Source organism: Amia ocellicauda, chromosome 3, assembly GCF_036373705.1.
Source record: "Amia ocellicauda isolate fAmiCal2 chromosome 3, fAmiCal2.hap1, whole genome shotgun sequence".
Lineage (NCBI taxonomy): Eukaryota > Metazoa > Chordata > Actinopteri > Amiiformes > Amiidae > Amia > Amia ocellicauda.
In genome coordinates, this window is record NC_089852.1 from 20,832,715 (window position 1) to 20,848,319 (window position 15,605).

General features: G+C 40.3%; 1 protein-coding gene across 4 annotated transcripts in view; it reads right to left on the reverse strand.

The window, feature by feature from the left end:
* Nucleotides 1–2,537: 2,537 nt before the first annotated feature.
* Nucleotides 2,538–15,605, reverse strand: part of stat3 (signal transducer and activator of transcription 3 (acute-phase response factor)) — a 32,776-nt gene continuing 19,708 nt past the window's right edge. Inside the window, exons 11-25 of one of the 4 annotated variants that reach the window (XM_066698422.1) lie at nucleotides 15,355–15,414; nucleotides 14,931–14,960; nucleotides 14,333–14,426; nucleotides 13,444–13,491; nucleotides 12,263–12,346; nucleotides 10,314–10,412; nucleotides 9,342–9,477; nucleotides 8,692–8,744; nucleotides 8,503–8,597; nucleotides 8,270–8,409; nucleotides 7,527–7,739; nucleotides 7,179–7,221; nucleotides 6,344–6,403; nucleotides 4,432–4,535; nucleotides 2,538–3,088 (exon numbers count right to left, since the gene is read on the reverse strand). In XM_066698422.1, coding sequence (XP_066554519.1) covers nucleotides 3,036–3,088; nucleotides 4,432–4,535; nucleotides 6,344–6,403; nucleotides 7,179–7,221; nucleotides 7,527–7,739; nucleotides 8,270–8,409; nucleotides 8,503–8,597; nucleotides 8,692–8,744; nucleotides 9,342–9,477; nucleotides 10,314–10,412; nucleotides 12,263–12,346; nucleotides 13,444–13,491; nucleotides 14,333–14,426; nucleotides 14,931–14,960; nucleotides 15,355–15,414 — 1,312 coding nt within the window. In that variant the 3' untranslated portion in view covers nucleotides 2,538–3,035. Of the gene's footprint in view, nucleotides 3,089–4,431; nucleotides 4,536–6,343; nucleotides 6,404–7,178; nucleotides 7,222–7,523; nucleotides 7,740–8,269; nucleotides 8,410–8,502; nucleotides 8,598–8,691; nucleotides 8,745–9,341; nucleotides 9,478–10,313; nucleotides 10,413–12,262; nucleotides 12,347–13,443; nucleotides 13,492–14,332; nucleotides 14,427–14,930; nucleotides 14,961–15,354; nucleotides 15,415–15,605 lie in introns of all 4 variants that reach the window. The other 3 variants (XM_066698421.1, XM_066698424.1, XM_066698423.1) reach the window with 3 other exon arrangements.

The window sequence follows — 15,605 nt, forward strand, 5'->3', positions numbered from 1 at the left end:
TTTTTTTCTTTTTAACACTGGGTGTTTGTTTTTCAACACTTGCGGAACATTGTTACAGATTAATTAATTAAGTCTTTAATAATTTGGCATTATTAATTGCTTTATTATGTACACTAGCGCATGGATTCTTTCAAGTAGTGCGAGTTGAAATGACGAATGTCTTTGTCCTTGCTTTCTAGTAGCTGATTGACCCAGTCATTTTCAAATGCATGACTAGCTTGCTATTTTCAGTCGTAAAATCACCTATTTGTTATTTCCATTTGTGAGTTCATGTCTGGTTTATTATTGAACTCCCGTCAGTTTGAGGGATTTGTATACACCCCCTTATATTTGTCAAAAAAGCAAAGTGGATTAATTTTATTGGAAGAATAAACTATTAAAAGGAAACAAGATCTATATTTTCTTTAAATGTTTTAATACAAATCAATCAGAAGCATCACTTATATATATATATATCCTTTTCACTATCAAGTTTTTCCCGAGCTGACCAGGATTGCTAACAAGATTCATGGTGTGAGTATGCATTCCCAGCATCACACGTGGTAGTGGAAAGTTTGCAGAAATAAGGGGAAAGTAACAAGAACATTGTACATAAGCATGAAGATTTGGAAAGTCCCTCTTCAAATATGAAACTTTAATTGCAACATCCCACCAGAGTTCAGCAAATGGACAGAAAGAGGAGTTTAAACCTGTAAAAGAGGGTTAAATCTAAGCCATATTTAGGAGCAACCGAAACAGGCACTGCATTTAAACAAAACAAAAAAAATGCTATCCCCAAAGATGTTTTTTTAATTTTATTTCAGAAGAATTCGATTTTCTCCAAGTTTGTGCATGAACATTAAAGTTTTGCTCCTGTACAAAAGCTTCTGTGACCTGATAAATTTTAGACTAAAATGACAATTAATGCAACATTAAAAATAATTTATTTGGCCAAAGTCAGCAGGTCATGAGTGAGGACAGATTTATTTGGATTTCTTAATGGACTGCTACATGTTGTGAACCCTCAAATTTCAGATAAGACAAAAGCTTTTTATTGCATTATACTATTTTGGGTTTTATTAAAAAGTACAAGCAAGTAATTACAGCATCATTTACAGAATAACTGGGTGGGGATATCATGTGAAATTTACATGACTGAAAAACCAACACAGGACATTTGATCCAACAAACAAATACCCATCGGCAGAGCACAGTCAAGCCTATATACTGCCTATAAGTTATACAGCTGTCTTGTTGACACTTCAGCACGTTACTGCACATAATGAGAAAAGAGACACACCCTGACACTTTGCTAGCTGATACAATCTCTGAATACCCTTTGGAACCTTAAAACAAAATAGATACATTTAGGTTAAGAGACAGAACAGCACATGCAAGAGGAGGGTTACTTCCTAGAAAGGCCATCGAATTATTAAATCTACTAAAAGATCAAAAGTCTGGTGGCTGAATCTTTTTCCCCACACCGTTCAAGGATGCCTTACAATCTGAGTGCCGTCAGCTTACACTGGCTACACCAGTTGAGATTGAAACAGTGGCACAGACACACTCACACCTTTTGGGATCCTATCATTTGGTAGTTTTTTTTTTTAATTAAGTCAAACCGGTTTTGAATCCCACTGGGCATAGTAATATAAACTACCAATCTCTCCACAAACAAGGTCACTAAAATACTCTTCTTTTTTGTTTTGTTTAAATACTTCCTTCCAGGAACACACCTGTCAGACATGTGCTGTGACACTTTTTTCCTCTTATTCTTTTTGGTTAAACACAGTACAAAGGCATCTCTATCCATTGCATAACAAAAAACAATTACTGCATACAGTCATAATTTAGGATACATAGATATAATCGTAACACCTACAGAGTTAAATCGTACACATGAAGATAAGAGACAAACAAAAATTACATGCTTTTAAAAATCCATTTTCAAATTTGGTATACTCTTTTCAGACTTATTCGTTATAGGGCTGATTTCACAGATCCAGATTAGCTCTGTGACTACCCACTGATATCTTAGTGGTGCTGTCCAAGCTCAGGGGTAATTGAGGTCCGTGACACCAGCTGACAGTGCAGTGACCACAAGGATGGTAGAATCAAACATCCTGCGAATATAATACAGACATCACTTCCATAAGCCACAGCTTGGGCTACAGAGAAAAGCATTTTCTGTTCAGGTTCATATCAGAAAAAGAAATAAATGGATGGAGTACAGACAACCTTTCAGGATGTCTGACGTGTGCAAAAACATCCCTGGCATTAATCTAAGCTCCTGATTTGGGATTTTTTATTTTAACTAAAGACAATCTGAGTATACAAATACCAAAACCAACTGTACACACTTCCCCTTTCAATGTCACAGGAAAGTGAAGAAAATACTGGAAAAATACAACATAATTGTAAAGCCAGAGATCCAATTAACCATAAAAAGCAAACCAACCTCTTAACCTCTCTTCCATTTGGAAACCTACTAAAAGGCTGAGACCTTCCCACCCCCCCCAAATTTGTGAGGATCATAATTAGACGCAGTGATTGGGAGGTAACTGGTAAACCACTTTAATCACAACCACAGCATCTGCAGCAATAGTACAAAAAAAATGTTCCTTTGACTCCACTTATGGAAAAATAACTTCCATCTCACAGTCTTTCCAAAATATGGTAATACTTTTACCATAATCACAATTTCTTATACTTACTTACAGAGAGCTGGCGAAAAAACACTTAACAGTAGAACTTACAATTCAATTAAAGTTTTTTCCCCCCTAATAAGTCATCCAGAAGACATTAGTAGAAGCAAGTAGTTACAGCATAATTTACAGAGTCTTCAAAAGTGCTGATGTTTATCTTGACAAAACAAACGTCTAAAAATAAGAATTAAATATGAATTTATCTGGGCTCATGCCTCTAGGTTATGGAAGAAAGTGCTCCACCTACAATATGGTGCTTAATAGCCTGGAGAGAAAGAGAGATAGGGATTAAAATGGAGCATCAGCCTCCTATCTGTGCGAATACAAAGACATCTTGGGTGACCGTCCTGTTCACATGGGGGACGCTGCGTCGGAACTGAACTCCATGTCCAGAGTGAGGGATTCTGTGAAGAGGGGGGAAAGGAGAAGAAAAAAAAAAAAATCAGAACATAGACTGAATGAAACCGGAAGCTTGGTATTTACCACTATGAATCCCTTAGTCTTTTCTCCCATGACTGGGGGGAAAGGAGATAGTAAAGAGAGAGAGAAAATGAGAATAAGAATGAGAGAGTAAGGGAAAAGGTGGTTTAATTTTCACAGAAGCTCCATACAGTCATTATATTCAGTTCGCTTTAGTTTTTCACAGATCTGGGGATTGGTTACTGCAGAGACGTACAGCGGACACTGTGAGATACCGCACAGCTGCTTTTTAGATCTCTCACACACGATGCTGCTGGGACTGAGATCAGATAGGCTTCATGCATTAAAATAAGTTTCCCCTCACTGTCTGGGACTGTCCAGACAGAGCAGAACACACTGGATTAAAACTGATCTTGTTCAGAAAGCTGTTAGATTACTCATCTGTACATAATCACTTACAAGAAATGAGTCCAGTGTTCAGTTCCCTACAATGGCCAACCATCAGCCTCCAAACTGGTTTTGAAGCCGCTACAATATTGTGCCGGGATCTGAAAGGATTTTTAGGTGCGTCTAATCTCCAGAACACTCCTAATATACCAAATGCAGTTCTTCTGGGCCTGGATGGTTCTGGTGAAAACCAGGAATGCGGAAAGTTCTTTGGGTTCAGAATTGGAAATCCATTCTATCTATAGCCATTATTGATCCTTTATTGATCTGTGACTCCAGTGTATGGACTTTCCTGCTTTGATTTTGATGCTGTACAATGCTCACCTTGTCTTAAAGACTGCTGTATACAAACAGTTGTTTTTTATACTGGATTGTTAAGACCCTGGGCAGTCACCAACCTGAAGTACCAAATCAATCCATTCCAATGAAGCAGAGCAATGAGTATTAAGTAGGTTTTCATGATATTGTACTCTTGTAAGTCACCCTAGATAATGGCATCTGCTAAAGGGATAAATAATTATAATCTCCCCATTAACACTATAAAAAAAAATAATCTTCCCCAGTTATTAAGTTGCATATTTACACACTTTCTGGGTGGATATTAACCCATTAAATACCCAGTGTGCTGTACAAAAACATCAGACAGAACACGTCATCCCAATTTACCAGGCCTCTATATATAACTTGCATCTCTGGTTGGGATCCTGAGGGTTCAAGATCTGGTTTTATCACAGTTAATATAAACCCCAATACCAATTAAACATTGTTCACATGTCCAGCACAACGTGATAGTTGATCTGATCCATTTGATAGGAGGGTTTGGCGGGGAAAAAACAGGAAGTCCGTGTGTGCTGTTTCTGGGCGGCCTCTACAGGCTTACCTAGTGGCCCTCCAGGGTTGGCATCAGCCCCGTCGTTGTGCATCAGGGAGTCTAGGGTGCGTGGGGACATGGGGAAGAGGTCGCTCGTGTTGCCAGAGTTGGTGCTGCACAGGCAGAGAAGATGGGTTAGAATCTAAGAGCATCTCTAAAGTTTCCACCAAACACCATCGCAAATGCACGCCACCAAGAAACTGCCTATCCCATGAGTACTGCCTGGGGTCTGCGTTGACACTTCGGCCACATCACATTGAATTTTAAATGGAAAAGGGACACTGAGCTAAACCAAGCTCTGCATTCTTAGCTTGACCTCCCAAAACACAGCTCCCAGCTTTAAATATGCAATTCAGCAACCAATCTGCCTTTGAACATGCCAAAAGTGTGGTTTCTTACCCAGACTCCTCAGGTAGAAACCAGCTACACAGACTAATCCAGTCATTTGCTGTCCGTACAGTTTATTTAAATCAATGCAATTAACTGCTCAATTTTAACCCCAACCACAGACCATTTTAAAAGTAACAGGCTGAACCCTAGGTCTCAATACATATGGTTTGATCAACTTTTGATTGTACCCTAAAATGCCAGGCAGATGGGTCAATATAATTAAAACTGGGAAGACTGAATATATCCTTCACCTAAGTCTACATGAAGATTTAAGCTCTTTTTCCAGATTTGATTTTTCTTTATTTGTGCTTGACATTCACAAAGGCATCTCAGCATTTTTACATGGCCAACTGCTTCCATTACCAACTCCAATGATTTTGAATTGTAGGGAAAAAGCATCAGTATTAGTCTTGTATAGATGAGAGTTAAGGACAGCCCAGCACAGATTTAAAACACAATTCAGGGTTTTCTGAATTCTGATCTTCCCAGTTATAGGAGGACAAAAATGCCATTATATGTCAATGAACACCAATCAAAAGCAATGGATCCGTTGTAGATACAGTTCTGGTCTTTCATTCCCGTGGCAAGTACACACATTTTAAGTTAAATACATCTCTATATCAATTTCTTTTTAATCAAAAGTCGCTTTCAGTCAATCATATTGGTGGTCTGCATTGGGATCAATTAAGTACCAGACTGAATACTGAATTTGTTTTTAATGGCCAAGAACATTGACACATAATCAGGAGTTAATTCAGACCTAGAAAAAAAAAAAGTGTTAGTATTTGAATATTATGAAGGCAATGGTGATTGTCCAGCTCAGCAGGCAGTAGTATACCAGAGAGGGAGTGGGCATATAGGAGCCTCCGGACACATTCGGTCTTGTATCACACAAAGCAGGAAGAAAAAGGGTCTCCACATTGTAGCGCAGGACATGCATTGGCAGTGCCTTGAAGCCTGCATAGCTTTGGTTGCACACACATGCAATCTAAGAATGGGGACAAATCTGGTTGTGCAGACCAGTGACAGAGCGTTTTGTTTGGACAGGTGTCCTGATCTCCTTAACAGAGCAGGCACCAGAATTCCCTTCCTGATCTCTGTATATACTTTGGTATCAAAACCCCCGTGGTATACAACTAATGAAGACTATTATAAGTGGATTTGTGGCAAATCTGCAAAACAGAGCCGTGTTCTTATTTAGTAACCGTCTCTGTGTCAAGGCTCTGGGGAGAGCTTTGTAAATAGAAAAAAAAAAAAAAAAATCTGGCCCATCCTAAGAAAAAGTAAAAAAAAACACAATTGGAAATGTGGCAAATCAGAAGTGGGGGACATTTTGAAGTTGCCCCATCATATGGCTGTTATGGAATGTTTATAATAATTAAAAAGGTTTCTGCCAGGATTTTGGATGGGAGAGCAAAACTGCATGGATGTATGGGTGATTAGAGAAACAAGAGGAAAACATAACAGCCCTCTCTCCAGAACACCCCACATGCCCTGCCACAGCCCTGTCCTCTCCACATCTCAGCCCTACCCGGAGAATCCGTTCCCCAGCAGATCACTGTCCGGCATGTCCATGAACACAGACGGGCACCTACGGAAACAGGTCATTTTCTCACTAGCCACCTCTCTTTCCCTTCTTTCCCCTAGGACAGCAAAATTAGGGCTGGCAACTAAACATTTAAAAAAAAAAAAAAAAAGTCCTATATGCCAACATAAGGAAGGGAATGTAAGCTTTAAAACACTGTTCTAACTTAATCCATCGCTGAGATATGGTCATCTAAGTTTGGCGTCCCTTGCCTGCAGCGCTCTCATTGACGTTGATTAGTATAACCCTTTTGGTAAATGACAAGAATTCCACTCTGTGTGCCGATACCTGTACGATGGAGGTTCCCTGAGTGGGTGAAAAAACGTGCAATGTTTTATTTTTATTTTTTTTGACTAATTTATTTCCCATCAAATAAATATTTTCAGTTCTATTTTGACATGTGAAAGTGCACAAAACTTCAGAACTTCGAAAGTACCGGAAATTCTATAGAAAACAAAGCATGAATTTCAATCTCTACTTGTGCGATTTATGACAAATTTTTGCTGTCCCCAGGTCACAAGTGTCCCCTTCAGGCACTCTTTTGTCAAGCTTAGGCCATCTTGATGCTTCCATTACATTCCACTGCAGAATTCCTGGGTTTAAGACAGTACACTATTCACCAACTTCTAGGTCTTGGGGTCATATAAATAATATAGGATAAAAAAAATAAAAAAATAAAGGATTTGGTTCTCCAAAAACTGCAGCTTGGTGATAATGGAGAAGATGCCTTATTGAAGAGGATAAAGAAAGTGGACAAAATTAACTTTGAAATTGTACTCACGGGGTAACACAGATGAACTTTGTCTTCAGGTAAGGGACTGTGCCTAAGAAAACAAAACAAAAATAGGTTAACACTGTCTTCTCCGCGGACACCAAAAACAGATAGCGAGAAGAAAAGGCCATCGGACCGCAGGCTATTTTTATTGTTAGGATGCTGAACACAAAATCTTGTCAAATTGTCTTTATCTTGACAAATACATACATACATACATACATACATACATACATACATAAATAAAGACTGTTACTTACAACGGACCCTGATCTTCCGCAGTTACACAAACGTTACCCCAAGTGCCTCCCCCAGAGTCTGCGCACACCATTACCAAGCAGGACCATCAACGACTACCTGGGTCAGTGAAGTCTGGCTGTTCCGGGTTCTCCGTACGGCAGTACTTCCCAAACGCGTCCTCCTTGGGGATCTCTGGGAACAGGTACACCAGCGGCGAGACCAGGATGTTGGTGGCATCCATGATCTTGTAGCCCATGATGATCTCGGCGAAAGACATGCTATTGAGCTGCTGCTTAGTGTAGGGCTCCACCGACTGAATCTGGGTCTTCCCTACAATCGGAGGACAACATATTTCTTTGGCTGATTTATTCTCTATTATACCCAACCCAAATTCCAACTGTTAATCATCTGTGCTTCCCTGCTATGACCCATAAACTAAAAGGGGGATGGGTAAAGGGCAATATCACACTGCCACATCCTCTACAATGTGAACTGCCAAACCATCGACAGCCTCTTTTCACACTGCGCAAACAGCAGAGCTAGAGCATCATGGGACGCCCGAAGCGGCTCTCCTCAATAACACTGCAGAGCACACAGGTGCAACTGTTAGCTACAAGGAGTCATGGTTGAGCCCCATGCCAATGAAACGCAGGCTCAATCAAGCCCATCTAATCACAGGAGAACTATGGGCAATTACAGTCACAGGACTTAATCTCAACTCCCTTAAGCAAGAGGCTTCAGTGATGAGCAACAAATGTGTGATTCTCTCCCCATAACACTAAACAAAAACGAAATAGCTGTAGACACGAGTGTGAGATTTGGAGAACAGTTTCACAGTGTTCAGTTGCTCAGGGCCTTACCACTGATGTCTTTCTCCACCCAGGTGAAGGTGATGCCCCCCTCCTTGCTGCTCTCGCTGAACCTCAGGAGGAACGTCCCAGGGGGCTTGGTGCTGAGAATGGCCCTCTCGCGCTCCTTACTGATGAAGCCCATAATGTACCTGACAGCACAGACATAGGTGTTAGTAGTACTAGTGAGCAGAATAAAGACTCTGATAAGAGGTGCTTAAGATGGTTGTAGTGGAACAGCTTACCCTTCATTCCACAGGGCCAAGATGTATTTCTTCACCAGGTCAATGATGTTGTCCAGCCACACCCAGAACGAAAAGCCTTTGCCTGCCATATTCTCCTGTGGAGATGTAACGAATAGAATGCTCAGTTAAAAATGTAAACTTGAGAATTGTCAATATGCTGTGTGGAAATGCTGCGAGCGTTACACTTACTTTGCAGAATTTCGCCCATGTGATTTGACAGCCAGAGTAGTTTACACAGGGTCCTGCAGGGAGAACAGAATACTCTTCTACCAGAGCACACATACACATACACACCTGTCCTGTGGAATATAGTTCCCAGCATAGGCATAGGGTTTGGGTGGGGGGGGGGGTGGAGATGTATAGAAACATGTATAGCTGGCTCTACGGATATGAAAGAGCATCAATACATTTACGGGTGGTACTTGTCCCCACCACTTCAAAGACACATGTTGTTCATTCATAGTCGCTCATTAACAAGATGTACCCTCAACAAATCCACAGTACTACCCCCATAGACAGCTCTGCAGCTAGTCCCCACACTGCAACCCAAACGGCTGACTCGAAATGCATTTCCCCCGCACTTCTGAAACAAAACCTTCGCCACAGGTTCCCAGAATAAAAGGAAAAGAAAGAAAAAAAATTGAAAAAGACAAAAGGGATGAAGGGAATAATAGAAAGATAAACGAACAGGAAAACAAAAAAGAAGGGAAAGTTAAAGGAAATTATAGATAGAAGGGGAAAAAAAAAGAAAAGCAAAATACACATATGGAAAAGGAAGAAAAGGAGGATGAAAGAAAGGAATTCAGTAAATTAATAAAAGTGCAGCGACCGCCTCTCACCCAGCAGTTTCTCAGCAAGCGTGGTGAGCTGCTCGATGGTCAGGCCGCGCTTGGTGGTGGAGGAGAACTGCCAGCTCAGGACCTCGGCCACCTGGTCCCACGTGGCCACGGGCGGTTTGGTGAAGAAGTTCACGTTCTGGAAGAAAAAAAAAAAAAAAGGCATTCTTATCACAACCGAGTAGGGCTGGGCCACTCCAGTCCCCATGTGCCACATTCCTTACAGCAGTGGTCTTGAGAGCCTCTATCCAGGAGGGTTAGGAGAGCACCCTTCTATCACCAATTTGTAAACACCTCAAAGTATTTAATTAAAAACAATTAAGCAGGTGGATTGGTAAATTCAGTCATTTAAAACCACTGGAGCAATCATCTGAATACCTGCAGATTTCAAGAATTCCCTTGGGTGAATTGCTTAATTGATTAATGAGTTCCTAGTATTTAGAAATTGGTGATTTAAGGTGACCTATAAGATGAAGGCAAATAATTTGAGAAATTAAAAGCAAGGAGGAAACTGTGGTCCTCAAGGCCTGGAGTTGCCCATTCCCAAGAGAATGCATCTCACTTACAAATGGGAAAGGGCCATTGAAGAAAAGGGCAACAGCAAAATGATAACACACACACACACATAGCAGGAAATGCATACATAAACCAATTATCCAAGAGAAAACAGGAACATGTGGTAGCAGACAACAGGAAATCACTCAGAACTATGTAATAAAGATATATCTCCATTACTTGCTTCAAAGACCAAAACAATGTTAATAAGATCCACAATTTAGAATAAAATAATAAAAAGAAGTTATACAACTTAACAACAACATTTAAGCATACAAAAAAGCACACTACAAAAAAAAAAAAGTCCCACGTGATCCATTTTGCAGACAACAGGCAAACACAGCTGGGGTTGATCAATAGGGCACCACCTCAGCTATCCTCCACTTCCCATTCTCACTGCCACTTGAGGGGGCGCCTCACCTTGGGGTGATTGGTCAGCATGTTGTACCACAGAATGGAGGCCCAGGCATTCGGCATCTGACAGATATTAGAGATGACCACAACAGGCAAGGAATGTGTCTGCAGGAATAAGAAGGGAAAACATTATTACTCTGCATCTATATTTTCATTTGGGCCTGAATCTATTTCTATTTCTTTCTAAAAGTCTAGTCCCTGTTGAAATTGTATCAAATGTCCACACTCTGCACCTTTTTATATATAAACAAACTGATCTGGATATCTATTGGCAGCTTTAATAATCCATTCAAAATCTCATCATCTCTGTCAACTGCAATTGTGTACACAACCTTTACAATTGTCCCACACTGTTTAATGAAGCAGACCGCACTCTTAGATTTGCGTGTATCTGGAAAATGTGGTAAGAAAATAAAACACTCTGATATACCCACGTATGGTACACATAACAGTTGGATTGTCATGTCATGTCAAAATCAATGAGTGACCTTTTGCAGGAATCCACTCTTCTCTCTTTTCCAGACCCTTGAGGACAGATTAAAGATTAGGAGCCATCCCTCTACTTCCCACCAAACGTCTTCCAAAAACATGAAGCAAAATTCCCCCTCTCCAAAAAGCGAATGTGCGAGAATCCGCTGCCTTGACAGATTCATTTTTTATGGCGTAGCGTTGATTAAGACGTCAACAATTATTTATGTCAGCCCTTTTATTTTCCGTGCGTCTCAATGAAGAATGGATTTCCCCAGGAATACAGCTGGCAGCCAATGTTTATCCTGCTTATCTGCCACAACAAAGCAGGGAGTCTGAGATGCTTGTAACAGGCATCAAGGCAGATTAGCAGCACAAAGAGATTCATTAGGCCTCACAGATTAGCAGTCAATCCCTTGTGGAAAGATTCAGATAATTAGGGTCACCCACCCGCTCAATGAGCCTCTCGTGTTTATGACCATGACAAACCTTGCCTCCGAGACAAAGACACACACACACACACACATACACAAATATGTGCGCCAAAGAAAGCATTACAATTTAGATTGCTATTAGACTACCATTTTAATTCAGGAAACACTTTTGACAATTGTGTTTGAATTCCTGCAGTGGTTGCATTTCAACATCAAAAAGGGGAGAGGGGAAAGGACAAATCGGTCTAATCAATGTCTCAATGAGATTGATGTAGTTACCATTGTTGTTTTTTTCTCTTCACATGACATTTTATTAACCACAACAGCACTGTCAGTCTTAATAAACAAGGAAATAGGCAGGTGTTCAGGGAACTGCACTATAGCGAAGAGAATTTTTAATTTTCCCTTCCTGGTGTTTCATTGCTAGTAAATAACATGAATAATGCTGTGATTCTGTGCATTTTGACTGCTCTATTGTAGGAATGAACAAATTAAACTGACTTCCCGGCAGTGTTCTAGCCCCACCCAGCATGAGCAGCAGCCATTTATGTCACCGCCATTTTCAATGTTAACTCAGATCAGCACAATAAACAGATCAATTTCCTGTGTGCGCACATTTTGTTTGGTTTATTTTTCTAACTTCGATTTCGATTTTTTCTTAGTTAGAAATGTGTGGGGGGGAAAAAAACAGACAAAAGCACCAAACTTTTTAAACTTTCACTTTCTTTAAAAGTGAAAATATGAAACATTCTATGAAAAGTGCAAAATGTACACCAGGACTGCAGTAAGAATCCACGGTAAAAGAACCGCTGGCCTGGGAAGCATAATTTAGAGGAGAAACAGACACCTTATGATACCACAAACCGCAAATCCTAGAATCTCCTCTGAATGACATCTTGTTTTCACCTGATGCCACTGGGGAGCGATTTGGAAACTTGCTCTCTTGCTCCTTTTAAGAAAAGAGCCAGACTATCTACATACAAGTCACCTAAAGGGACAATTGACTGGGTGCTGGGTAGCACTTGTGGCTTTTGTATAGTAAGGTTCACTGACCTCCAGGTCGATCTTCAGGCCCTGGTGGTAGACCTCAGTCTCGAAAGTGATGAGATGCAGCTCTTCTGTCACTATCAGGGAGGCCTGGGGGAGACAAAACAGAGATTACAACCAACAGGGACATCTAGCTAGCTGCACCCCCACACATAGCACTGATGTAAGCGTCATGTATGTATTGACATATTCTTTCATTACTCTCACTTCTCCTGAATAGAATCATACACAAGATTTTGTATTTGTTCTTGATTTGTTTTACTCTAATTGAGTCAACTGTAAGCCAGGGTTGGTTAGAAATATGTTTTATAGCAGCTCGTTAGGCCCTTTTGCTGGTTCACATAGGGAATTCACATTGGGAAAACAAGTCTTACCGATGAACACAAAATACATGCACACATACCACGCTCATTTGAAATCTGTTTTTCCTTATATTATCATAATTTCCATTTTCAGCCAGTTAAAATGTGCAAAGTAACAGACACATTTTTAAGGCTGATGCAAAATATAATTCCTCCAAAATAAAAGGAGTTTCCCTTTTAAATATGCCTACATTTTCCAGTAAAAAAAAAAAGTGAGTTACTCTGTATAAAGCTGTGCTGGAGAAATCTAGAGTGGCAGATCACTGTCTATCAACGGCAACTCAAGTCTGAAGCGGAGTGACTTGGGAACACGGCAACAGCAAAAACTTCCTTAAAAGATGCCTTCTCCTCTCAGTGCAGTCTAGTGCGCCGGCATGGAGAGATCAATAAGATATGCTGTCTCTCAGTCTCAGCATCATTGCGCAACACTGCACCATGAGGAGAGCAAACAAACTAATTTTCATAAAGAAGGACAAGATGGCATCTTTACAGAGAAACCAAAACCATGAAATGGGTGCAACTGATAACTGATTAACCCCCCATACACACACACACTAGATACACATCATAATACTCTTGGTACAGCATTCTGACTAACAGAGTTTCAGTCTCTGGGAATTCCATATCAAAGGGAGATTACATTAGATGACTTAACCCCTTTTGCCTTTCTGTTGAAACCCAGAGGAGACCAAGAGAAGGACAGTTTTATGATGGGATGCTTCGGAGGGATAAACAGAAGTCAAATTCTTAACATTAAAGATAATAAATAAAGGATACATTTAATACTAAACCCTGGACGGCCACATACTTGCTGTTCATACTTACATCACTGTTGGCTCGGCCCCCATTCCCACACCTCTGCTCCCTCAGGGTCTGCAAAGGAACAGAATGCCTGCTCATTAGCAATGGTATAGATCAACACGAGAAACCAGCCAATCACAGAGACGCAATTACCAAATATTCCTATACCTCTGATTTTATATAGAAATGTCATCCCGTGCAGCGAATTATCGGGATAATAATTCTTCAGTTAACAACTTATATTCTAGTGGTGTCTGTTTCACAAGGTGTTTTTAATTAATATTTTCATTACGCTGAACTAGCGTGAAAACCCAACACAGATAATCTGCTGCAGGTCAGCTATATTGGATCCTGGACATTTTAGACAAGGAGAAGGTGGGTTGTTTGTTATATTTCATGAAAAGAAATGTGTTATCCCTAATCCTTACGCGTGTGATTTTTAAGTTAACAAGTTGTGTGAAGGGTGTCTCTTATTGTACGAGATGTTATTTCGTGCAGTTTGTATAACCAGAACTCACCCAAACTGTACAAGATGACTTATTATACAATAAGAGACCCTTTACACAAAGTAATAACTTTTTACATTTTTGGGATATCATCTTTCAACTTCTGAGTGATAAGATTAACTAATCCATGACCTAAATGTGTCTAGAGGTTCTAGTGCTGCAGGTCCATAGAAAAGCATGGACTAGTCCACAAAACCACAATTGTAATGTGTCTACAGCAAAAGCCAACAGCATTTTAAACCAGGCATGATTAATTTCAACTGTCAAGAGGCCTAAACAAACTTGAAACAGCGAAAATAAAATCACGAGCAATTTGTTCTCCATTTGAAGCGGCTTCACAGAAAAGGCAGAAAAGGGGGAGGGAGACAGCAGAAAAGCAGGACGAGAAGAGGTGAAGGGACACTTACCAGGTGTTTAAACTCTGCAGAGAGGCTGCCATTGTTGGACTCCTCCATATTCATCACCTTGGTGTTTGTGCCCAGTATGTTAAATTTACGAGACCTGGAATCATTCGGTTTCAGGAAAAGGAGAAAAAAATAAAAATAAATAAAAAATAGGCAGCATTCAGCCTGTGTCCTTGTGTATGCATGGAAGCTTTTTTGAGGAATATAAGGGGGCACTGAGGGACTTAATACTTCCAGTACAGGGGGACATCCTAAGTGGTAAAAGCTTTCACCCAATCTACAGGATGTGACTTATATCCTAGATCCAGCTGGAATAAGGTACAGGCCAGCTTTAACCAGTGAATCCTTGTGGCTTCTCAGAGCCTCTATTTCAGAGTTAGCTTACTTGCCATTTCAGTTACATGAAACCTTATGGCGGATGTCATAGCTGGGCTGTGGGGCATTCTGGGCTTGCAGTGTGGGACACAGTGGTGAGGTGAGTTCAGTAATTCCCAATTCATAAACTAATATGTACAGATTTATATATAATCAAGTAAGGCAAATTAATTGTATGCCAGTTTCCTGTCAGTATTATAGAGGGAACAGAGTTTCAGTCTCTTACCCTCGGAGTGCAGCCACATCCCCCGATTCCCTGGAAACAACAAAAAAAAAAATCAATCAGCGTTACAGGCTTTCAGAGCAGCAATGTACAGAACAAACACTTCAGCTGCTGTTCACTCAGACCGCTTCCACAAACGAAGGACTTTATATAAACTTGGTCTCAGTCAATATAAATGTTTGAAATAATATTTAAATTGGATTAACACTAAAGTACTGTAGGGATTAAGTGATCACATTCATGCAAATCCACTCGATTACACAAACTACACAAACAAAATGAATACAATGTGTTTTGTCTTTAGAACTGATCAGGTTCACCACTCATCAGCAAAACAGCCCTAACAAATACAGAGGTTTAATCGTCGTTTTCCCTGAAATCGGTTTCTAGCTCTTCAGAACACAGTTAAAAAGCATGCTCTACTCACTTGTCGATGCACACTTTAATTTTCAGCTGGTAATTCAATTCAGGGAATTTCACTAGTAACCTGAAAAAGAAAGATATAACAAAATGTCAAATGTCAATGGAGTCACAGAGGCAAACGTTACAAGGGCTTGCAGATTTTTATTTATTTTTGTTTTTAATCAGTTGAAGGTAAATTTAACCCCTAATCACTCATTTCCTACCTGGAACTCTGTCTGTGTTGACACACCAAGCCAGCAGAGTCCAGCAGACAAC